A 10,558-nucleotide genomic window follows, 5' to 3' on the forward strand; every position below is an offset into this window, starting at 1 on the left:
ACTAAATTTATATTTAAAAAATATATTTTTTAAAAAGATGTTCATAAAATGTATTACCTCAGGCGATCATCACATTTGTTACCTGTAATGTTCAATTACATAAAATTCTAGGACWGGATCTATTTCATTACATGTTCACTTACCTGAAATATGTTAAATACAACAAATATTTACTTAAAGTGTGATCTATTTCATAAAATTTACTTGTGACCTTTATTGTTTAATTACACTTTGTTTAAAGATGGGCTCTTTCATCTGGTTTGTGTCTTGATGTGGTGAGGCGGTGGACCCAAACGCAGCAGGCAGTAGACGTACTTTATGTGGATGTTATTTTACTGAACAAAATAAACAAAATCCAGGGAAAACAAGGAAATCCAAGACACAATGAAACATGAGACAATGGATACCAAAGGTAAAGACTGGCAACGTGGTGAAGATCTAAAAGATATTAAACAAAGGATATTTTAAAAAACAACGCATTAGAACAACCAGGAAGTTTTTGTTTATCGGTGCGTGGAGTAAATGTCTGGAATGGATTGAATGATGAGTTTAAAAAAAAGTACAAATGTAAACCATCTTAAAAGACTGATTAAAAAGGAGCTTATTTCAAAATATGTTATATGACTGTTTTATAGTCTATAAATAATATAAATAGTATTTAAATAATTGTACATATGGACCACTTTTCGCGCTTGGCGAAGGTTCTTGTTCCCATGATGCAATGCGTAAAATTGAAAATACAGTACAAATACCTGTTAAAACTAAAACCGGAAAATTCCTTCAAATTTCTACTGTACATTTAACCCTTTTTTTAAACTTTTTTTTTGTGTATTCTTTTTTTTCCCCCCCAATTCAACCTGAATCTAAAGTCATCTAAAGGCCAAAACAGTAAAATATCCCTCGTTTGCGTTTTGAACTAGTTAGTTCATCCATTTTCTTTCACCCTTGTCCCTCAGTGGGGTCAGGAGGGTTGCTGGTGCCCATCTCCAGCTAACGTTCCGGGCGAGAGGTGGGGTCACCCTGGACAGGTCGCCAGTCTGTTGCAGGGCAACACAGAGACACACAGGACAAACAACCATGCACACACACACCTAGGGGCAATTTGGAGAGGCCAATCAACCTGACAGTCATGTTTTTGGACTATGGGAGGAAGCCGGAGTACCCGGAGAAAACCCACACATGCACAGGGAGAACATGCAGACTCCATGCAGAAAGACCGGGGCTGGGAATTGAACCCAGAACCTTCTTGCTGCAAGGCAACAGCTCTACCAACTGCGCCACTGTGCAGCCCCCCCAAAACCAAAATATTGAGCAAAATTTAAAAATCTAATTGTTTTGTGGCATTTCATTTAAAAGTAAATCTAAAATTTTTAGAACCTCTCACTAGGTTTATTATTTGAAAAGTCAAGAAAACACCAGTCTTGGTTGTATATTTTTCCCACTTTCCCAGATCTGGATAAAAGTAAATTCCATACTTTTCCAAATTGCTAAGATTCCCCTACAAGCATTTTCTTTGGATATTTTTCTAATATTTCCCTGTTGTTAGTGACGAGGCAAAAATCGAATCATTTCTGAATAAAAACAGAGTCTCTGGAAAGCAGAGGCGTAGACATCACTGTCAGTTTATTTGGACAACAGGACAGACACAGGTATAGAAATATGTCAAGTTTCACTGATGTCATGAGACAGCTGGTTATCGTAGATGTTTCGGTTTTTAGTAGAAAGGAAAGAAAAAAAATCATAGGCATTTTGATCAGAGAGGACACTTATTGAGCAAAGCTACACATTCGTAGGTTAAACGATTCAAAGGGTCGGATTTACAGCTGTTCAAACATAGAAGCTCAGGAATCCACAGGATACGACCAGATGCAACGCTCGAAACCAAAAGTGAGCTTGATTTTGATAACACAGAAGACAGTTTACTACATTTCATTTCCACTTAATATAACAAACATTGAGTATTTTTTTTATTTTTGTAAAGAAACAATAAGCATGTAAAGACTTCAGATAGAGTAGGAATACAGCTCAAATACAGAGGCCTGTACTACAAAAGTCGTCACGGGTTTTCAAGTCGTACTAAACAGGTGGAGTCGGTAATGGGTCGCTAAACGTCAAGTCGTGATGCGCGAAGGAAATGAGCACCGTTCCTTCCTGCTGAAAAACCCAAGCGGTGAACCTGAAGTTGTCTCACAGCTTCATAGTACCGGTTCTGGATGTTTGAGATGTAAAGACGTCGCTTCTGTCTCAAAGAGCAAAGAGGAAACGGTTTGATGGAAATAGTTTACATTCAGTAGAGAAAGCATCGATTTACAGTAGCTGTCCACATTTCTGGCATCTGGACAATTTGGAAAGATAGTCGGTTTTCTATTTTTTATTGTTTTAAGCACATAAAATCAAGAACATTGCACATTTCAGAGTTAGCATACAATGGATAATCCCCAATATATTCCATAAAGTTTTTTTTTATATAAGCAGTGTAGTGTTGGTAGGTAAAATGACTTTACTCTAATTCTCTCCCGTAGCTTCATCATTCAGGCTAACATGAGGCAGGCAGTGTATATCTTATCAGTAGGCATGTGAATCACCATCAACACAGGAGCAATCAGTCTGTTTCTACACTCCTAGTGTCTAGTCATAAGCAGGTAAAAACAGGATTTGAATGACAAAAATGTCAAAAGAGACATTTATTTTTAGTGCGACGTGCACTTATCCAATGTTCACTTTGAGTTTTCCAGGAGATAATAAGGAATTAAGACAAGGCATTGGTGAGCTAAACCGTATGACATCTTTTTGTGGTGAAATCTACAGCCTTTAACCCTCCCATTTTTCGTTTAATAAAAACTGCACTCGGGGACGACGCTCATGAGACGTGGAGCTGGCATGTGCCCATTTAATCTCCTCTAAGGACGTGACCGATATAGCGAGGTGGRACGACGCTTTTAATAAGAATCAGAAAACCTCCTGAGCCATGGCTCATTGAGGATTTTCCTCACCGTCGCATGAAAATAAGTCACTGCAGGATCTGGAATACATTTCTTATTACTAAAAAGATGTTTTTCGTTGCTATTTGGAGCTGCTTATACTGATTGTGCTTTTTTTTTTTTTTTTAAAGAACATACATAAAAAAAATGCTCTTTAGAAATCCAGACAATGKTTGACCAATAGGCTTGGGCCGGTTTGAGATGTTTTGGTACCACTGTTTCCAAAAAAAAAGAAGCAATTATTAACACATGTTGGAAGAAAAACCGGATACATTTATTACCAACTTGCAGCTAAACTTTATTGTGCAGAATATTTTACCATTCTGCTTTTTACAGAGTAACACAAGTATACTAAGCTAATATTAGATGCGCTGAGCCTGTAGTCGGTTTCCTATTAAGGATGAAATAATACATCTAGATAATGAGAGTGAAATTAGATTTTAGCAATAATTTGGAGATTACAATAGACGTTTCAGAAACTTCAATTTGTGTTGTTCTGCGATTATCAATTTCAGGTTTGTTCCCAGACACAGGGCTTCGAAGGACATGCTAACTTTAACTTCTTAGCAGCTAACAGTTAGCTAGTAGCGGTGGAGGGTTTTTGTGTGTGTTCCTAATCATCCCCCCCCTCCCCCCCCAGTACTCAAATTGCTTCCACGTAAATAATTTAAGAATATCGTCAACCAGAATGATATGAAGACTGTCGATTCAGGGCAACTCAAGAACTACTTCCTTTTCCATTTCAAAATAAGAGTCTGAAAAATAATACGAGGGCATCAGACTTAAAGTGCCTTAAGTCAGACTTAAAGAAGAAAGGCTTCTGTAGCGATCTTAAAAGAAACTTTTAAAAACAGTGACACAGGTGAGCAGCCCATGCCTATTGCACAGTGACACATTAAACATCGCGATTCACAACAGMTTTAAGAATTTGCCAAGAAAATACACAAAATACATAGTTAACGACTAGACCGAGGACTTTGAGACTGGCACCAATTATGAGCAGCTGCCACATTTCGGTATGAGGAAGCCATTATGGAAACGTAAAGAGCCCAACGTCATAAAATATGAAGCACAACAGGCGTTTCAAGGAGTTGTTACACCATTATTTTTTTAAGGCTGCAACAGCTACAAAGCAAATAAAGTGACTTTACATGAGAATTAATCAACATTCAGTATAACAGTAGGAGTTCCAACGCACAATGATGGCTGGCAAGCTCCGCATAAAGAGACTGTATTCCAGTAGATTTAAATCGGGGGCAGATATTTACTACCCTGTGTGCACTGTTGTCTTCGCTGTCCTGGTTACTAAAGTTTTGAGTGAAAATTAAAAAAAAGGTTTGTGTTTGGAATGTATTTGGAAATATTGTACCCTGGTTAGAACCGKTCAAGAAATATGCAGGTCAAAGACATTATCCATCATTCATGTAGAGTTTTTATTTTCTTTAAAGAGGAAGAAAAGTCATCCATATTCAAACCAACAGGGCTTCGGTGCCTTGCAAAAGTGAAGCTTTGAGCTTTTCCATATGATGTAATGTTATAACYACAATCTATAATGTATTTTATTGGGGATGTTCTGTGATAGCTCAGGGGTCAGAGACCTTTACAAACCAAAAAAAAAAAACAACAAAAAAAAAAACATTGCTGCTCTTTCTCCTACTGTGAAGCAAGTACGACATAAAATTCATTCAAGTAATTTTTCCAGTAAGATACTATTGTCCTACATAAATTTATTTAGATTTTTTTTGTATTTTAGACAAACTAAAAACATCCAATTTTTACAAAAAGAGAATGATTTCTGTTTTTAATCGACGTTTGATATTTTTGGAAGCGTCAGAAAAAAATATAACAAAAACGCATTTAAAAAAAAAAAAGCTAGAGTATGAGAACAAATAACTACGGAAATGACAATTGTGAAGTGGAAGGAGGAAAACGCATGGCTTTCAAAATTTCTTACCAAATAAAAATCTGAAAAGTGTGTGTATTTCTTCCCCTATTCTCTGACTGTTGTTAAATCTCTGAATGAAGAGACCCCAGAGTTTCAACTGAGTACACCACTGAAGAAACGGTATCAAGATCAAGTTTGTGTTTATAACATGACAAAATGTGGAAAAAGTTCAACAGGTGTGAAGACTTTCGCAAGGCACCGAATACTTTTAGCCACGGTTTCTCGTTCATGTGCTCAGTTTACCTGACTAGGTGTGAGTGTTAAGCGTTTTTGTYTTCTGGGGAGCTGCTGACGGCACCCACCTTATCATTTAAATGCCCTTGGGTGAGGACTGAAGGACCTCAGTAGTGTTTTCTGGATTCTAGCTWCAACTAAAAGGACAAAAAGAAAACTCTAAAATCAACATAAATCTAACCTACAGACACCAGAAATAATAAGAACAAAACAGATTAGATAAAAACCGTGGAAAAAAAAARGTAAAAAACAAATCGACCGAGGAGGGCCTCCATTGCAAAATCGTTGAGTGTAAACTTCTTAAGGAAACAGAAACCGTAGCTATGAAGACGCTACGTCCCCCCCCCGGATGATGAGAGCATGCTTCGGAAAAGGCGCAAACGCACGTTTCGTTTCTGTTCACTTTAAAGACCTATGGGAGTGTTAATTCAGCACAGACACGTCACTGGCACATGGAGAGATGGTGTGGGAGGCGAAAGCAGACCTGAATCAAATAGCATTTGCAGACTGAGGCGACCAGATGGGCGAGGTTTAGATATGGCCGTGATTGTCGACGATCACGGAGGTGGCGCTCAAACTCTTGTGATGGTCTGAACATTCTGGCGCAGGCTGAATTGTAATAAAAAATATACATATATATCTTATATATGTATATATAAGCGGCCACATCTGTGATGTGGCCACTGACTGCACAGTATTTGCAAAAGCTATTTGAAATTCAGGTCCGCCGAGAGAGGAAGGTAACATCTGTAGTGTGTTCTTCTTGAAAGATGGAGCATGGTTGTGCGGTCGGGATCCCCCTCGCATCCCAAGCCTCCGGATGAGAAGACCTTACTTAGCGAAAGAATCCAAGTTTCTCTTTAAGCCAATCTTCCGTTAGGTCCTCTGTGTTCCTGATCTCAAACGCCTGACAAATGAGAAAGGAAGAAAGAAAGAAGGAAAAATGACCAAAAGTTGGTTACTGAACCCTCCTGCACTGACATGTAAAACTGCTGCAGAGTAAAATAGAAAATTTGTTCCAAAAACAAAAACATCTTGCATTTCCCTACTTCTTCACATGGCCAAAGCTGGGACAAGGGTTTAGTGACATCTAGTGGTACAGGTGAAGACTGCAACTAAATAAATATGTAACATTTTACATATGTAAATGTACATATGTAATATTTTGTAGGCGAAAAGAAACTTCTTTAGACTATCGTTTTGGCTTCGTGGGCCAGGTTAGAAATTAAATCACAACATGGCTCCTCTATTAACCCTTAACAACGTTTTTACCAGCATTTTACTGAGCAGTAGCTGGTATATTAAACTCAGCAGATGCTCAGTTCCACCAGGTGGTTGCTAATTGCTGACGACTAGTCTGAAGGAGCTAAGCGGGGATAGTCAGGCTCTGTGAGGTGGAAGCTCGGAAACTGCAGCTCTAAGGAGGAGCTGCGTCTCGAAGGCGGAGCTAGGTCCACCCGGGCGTTCTGCACAGCTGAATGGTTGCCGCGGGAGATGAAATGATTTCTCAAGCATTCATGAAAGAATCAAGGCAACGCTCCAGGTGTGTTTTTGACGAGGGAATAACATTACAACACGATGTAAAGTTAAAAAAAAGTAAACTTTATGTGACACTACTCCTTTAACACAGCTGAACGCTAATATTTTTAGCACCTTATAGTGGATACAACCGGGCCACAAAGGACGTAGCCAAAGATTCACCAACCTTGGTCAGTTGAACCGTTTGCACCAGCTTGTTTTTGCTTCCTGCGTACATCATCTGTTGCTCCGGTTTACAACCTGCCAAGCAAAACAAATATACGTAAGGAAAGAAGAAGGTGTTTTCTCATGAGTTGAGTCTTTGGTGGCCGGTGTCCTGCAATCCTTCGGTCCGATGCACCACAGACAAACAAATTACATCCTCAGCATGCATCCAGGTTCTACAAAGTCACATTAATGGCCTTTAATTGGGTTTTGTTGAAGCAGAACCACATTTAAAAGTTGCAGGACACCGTCACCAGGACGTTTGGACTTTTTTGGGTTCCCTGCAGCAGAATCAGCCTTACCCACTGGACTGGAGAAGATGAAGCAGAGCGGATAGGACACACGTCCATCATCGTGTTCATACTTATAACTGTAGACGATGAACGTTCCCTGGGCTAAGGACAGCAACTAATATGTGATTACATTTTATTATAAAGGTAGGTACTTAGATGTTGTCAGTTCAAAGGATATCTGGGTTGTCTCTCTGGCAGTTCATCCTTTAGAGCATCAGGTGAAATATCCTAAAAGGAAAAAAATAGTTTCAAAAACGGGAATATTTTTAGCATAGTGACTTTAAAAATCAAACCAAGACTAAATGAGCCATTTAAAGGTGGGACATTTAAAAAAAAAAAAAAAAAAACTTACCTCATGCTCTTCTTCAAGAATAACTAGCTGCTTGTCTTTATCAATCTTCACTGAAAACACACACACACACACACACAAAAACAACAAAAGTCAATAACTAAATCCGCCAGCATTTCAGAGTAAGAAATACCAAGAAGCTGAAGCAATCTCTTCCTCTGCTTGTGTCCTGTAATATCTGGAGTTGAGAGTCCCTGTCATGCAAACACRCGGCTAATCCCATTCAGCAGAAATGACATTCTGAACCGGACAGGGTGGAGGATAAAGCTTTCCGTCTTTACAGTTCTCCACCTCACCTCCACTTCTCGAGTCAGACATGACTCAGCATYACCGTGGCCACGAGGCTTTTTAATACGCGTAGGTTTAACTTTTTTTGGCCCCCCCCCTCCCTACATCTGTGTTTTAAGCTAAGCACAATTAATAAGAGAAATCAAGAGTTAAGTCTGAAATAGCTTTGGCAGTTTTTGCATTAGGTTAAAGTTCTTGCATGAGAGGAATGTTGGCCCTGTCATCAGGTTCATAAAAACACAGTCATGGGACTGCATTGTTTCAATAATCCAGCCTTTACAAGCTTTCTAAGACGGTTACAAATCAAACCTCAGGCTTCAAAACGCACAAGAGATTCCAGACTGTCAGTACATGTGGGTAAAATAAAAAGGTTATGCCTGAAGAAGTAAGTTGACTCAAAAATTTGTAGAATCAATTTGAGCAGAAATAAAGTCATTTTCTCTGTTTTAATCTGTCGTTCACGTGATTTTGYCCCACTGTTTTTTACACTAGCTTTGCAGAAGGGCTGCAGCAAATGATTATTTTAGTCACTGRCTGTTCAAATATTTTGATGATTAATCAGATTTTATAAATATTGTCAAATTCTGCATATTTTTCATCGAACCGCTTGTTTTATGCAAGATTTTTTTTTAAAATACATAAAAAAAACAAAACAAACAATTCTATTCCTTTTATTTAAGTAAGAAAATAAACATTTTATAGCCATTTTATAGCCATTTTATAGTCATGTTATAATGCAATAACATGACATTCCTGTACTGACTTTGATAATTTGTTGTAAAAAAGCTAAATAAATAAAAATACAGCCAACATCAACATGTGAAAAGTTCAGTCTTTTCTGCTTGACAATAATCCGCTGATCAAGTTTCAGATTAGCTGATTAATAATTTAACAGTTTAATAGCAGATTTTTATTTACAAAATTTGAATCAAGTGAAGGTAAACCTGCCACTTGAGGAGTYTGTATAATACCCTGGTTTCCCCCAGGGTATTATAAGCCTGGCGGGCCACCAGGCTTTACTTGTGCCCCCTCCAGACTCAGCATTGCTTATTTAAGTTTTTTTTTTCTAATGTTTGTATGTTTTTTTATGTTTCCAATAACACATACTTATTAAGAGATATTTTCAAATTTCCTGTCAACTTTAAACATTTTTTAACTCAAAAAGATGGCGGACGGCTGGATGAGTGACTGCCCCAGCACCCAACCACYGGGCTTAGCGAGTTTTCTGGGGGAAACCTTGATGGTAGAACATATTTACGGACAAATAAGGTTTACTAACCAAAAATCAAAACGTTGTCCTGAATATGTTGTTCTTACAATTACATTTTGGCACCTTTTTTTTGAGTCTGTACGCTTCAGTTAACGACTCATCGATTGCTAAATTAGTTGCTTCCGTAAGAGATTATGAACACAAACAAATTGATAATCAACATGCAACAGAAGAAAAAGGTGAGGGACGTACTAATGATGGCCGCGTTGTTGGTTTCCTTCCGGAAGCGAAACTCCTTCAGCTTCTTCACCAGCTCTTCATCCACGTCACACACGACCAGTGATTCACTCTGACCAGAAAAAGGGGGGTGGGGAGAATGTTAACAAATTTTTAAAAAAGCTGAATAAATAAATACAAAAGTAAAATCTAAGTGGAGTTTAACCCAACTACACAACGACTTCATTGKTCTTATTTATTTCTTAATATGAAAATCTAGTAAGCATGAACTTCGAGTGTCATTGCAAAGATGCTTTTGCTCATGAAAGAAGTAGAGAATGTAAACAAGAAAAAAAAAATCACATTAATTAAATGTTCATAGAGTCAAGTTCTCTGCTTTTATTTTGAAAGCAGCGTTTCTTTGTCTATATACCATTCTAAGGTGTTAAGGTTCCCAATACGAGTTTGCATAGGAACCAARTGTGTAATAATGACATTAGTAAAACTCAGAGCCCACAACAAGAGCAGCTGCACCGATGCTAATGAGCAGCGCACGTTGTGAACACACATRATGGTTATATCATGATTTAACGTAGCTTGTGTGGGAYATGTTCAACACTCTCCTCTTCATATAAACAGACTCATTGCTTGGGCAACAGGAAGTGTGTCCTCACATCCACCCATTGTCCCTCTGACTTCTGCGCTCAGGGCAAACAGTCAAGTCTTCTGCAAAGCTCCACATAAACAGACGCTGCACACTCTCATCCCAGTTAAGCGTTAACGCAGCTTTCACCCRATTCATCGAGATTTTAGGGYTGTTGTTGTTTCTTACAAACACTGAAAAAACGACAAAGAAGCTAATATGGCATTACGAATTGTGTTTTTACAGCGTTCATCAAACAGACACTACGACACAAGAAAATAAGTCGACACACACACGTTCTATTAGTAGCACTGTTACTTTTGTTTCAGTCAGTATGTTATTTTTTTTTACTATAGTTGGATTCACTTTTCTTTCTGGTTTAAATAAAACCTCACATCACGCGCATTTGTTTATGTAAATACAGAGGAGCCCTTTTTTTTTTTTTTATGTTTACTGAATGATATCATCTCTCATTGGGCCCACACCTGCCTATAACAACAAGCATGTCCTCACATTCAACCTCTGCCCTCAGGGAAAATGTTTTTCAAGGCATAAAATACACAAACGGCTCCTCGCGCTCATTTGAATCGACGGCTTGGACTTCCACCTGCTTCTGACTCGCATCACAACATTACGAACACTAAGAGTAACGGAGT

At 38.3% G+C, this 10,558-nt stretch overlaps 1 protein-coding gene across 1 annotated transcript in view; it reads right to left on the reverse strand.

The window, feature by feature from the left end:
- Positions 1-4,780: 4,780 nt before the first annotated feature.
- Positions 4,781-10,558, reverse strand: part of gmfb (glia maturation factor, beta) — an 8,084-nt gene continuing 2,306 nt past the window's right edge. The window contains exons 2-7 of the mRNA XM_008398982.2: positions 9,296-9,392; positions 7,549-7,598; positions 7,375-7,424; positions 7,206-7,288; positions 6,866-6,939; positions 4,781-6,067 (exon numbers count right to left, since the gene is read on the reverse strand). Of these exons, the coding sequence (XP_008397204.1) occupies positions 5,996-6,067; positions 6,866-6,939; positions 7,206-7,288; positions 7,375-7,424; positions 7,549-7,598; positions 9,296-9,392 (426 nt within the window). The 3' untranslated portion in view covers positions 4,781-5,995. The remainder of the gene's footprint in view (positions 6,068-6,865; positions 6,940-7,205; positions 7,289-7,374; positions 7,425-7,548; positions 7,599-9,295; positions 9,393-10,558) is intronic.

Source organism: Poecilia reticulata, linkage group LG22 (genome assembly GCF_000633615.1).
Source record: "Poecilia reticulata strain Guanapo linkage group LG22, Guppy_female_1.0+MT, whole genome shotgun sequence".
In the NCBI taxonomy this organism is placed as follows: Eukaryota; Metazoa; Chordata; class Actinopteri; order Cyprinodontiformes; family Poeciliidae; genus Poecilia; species Poecilia reticulata.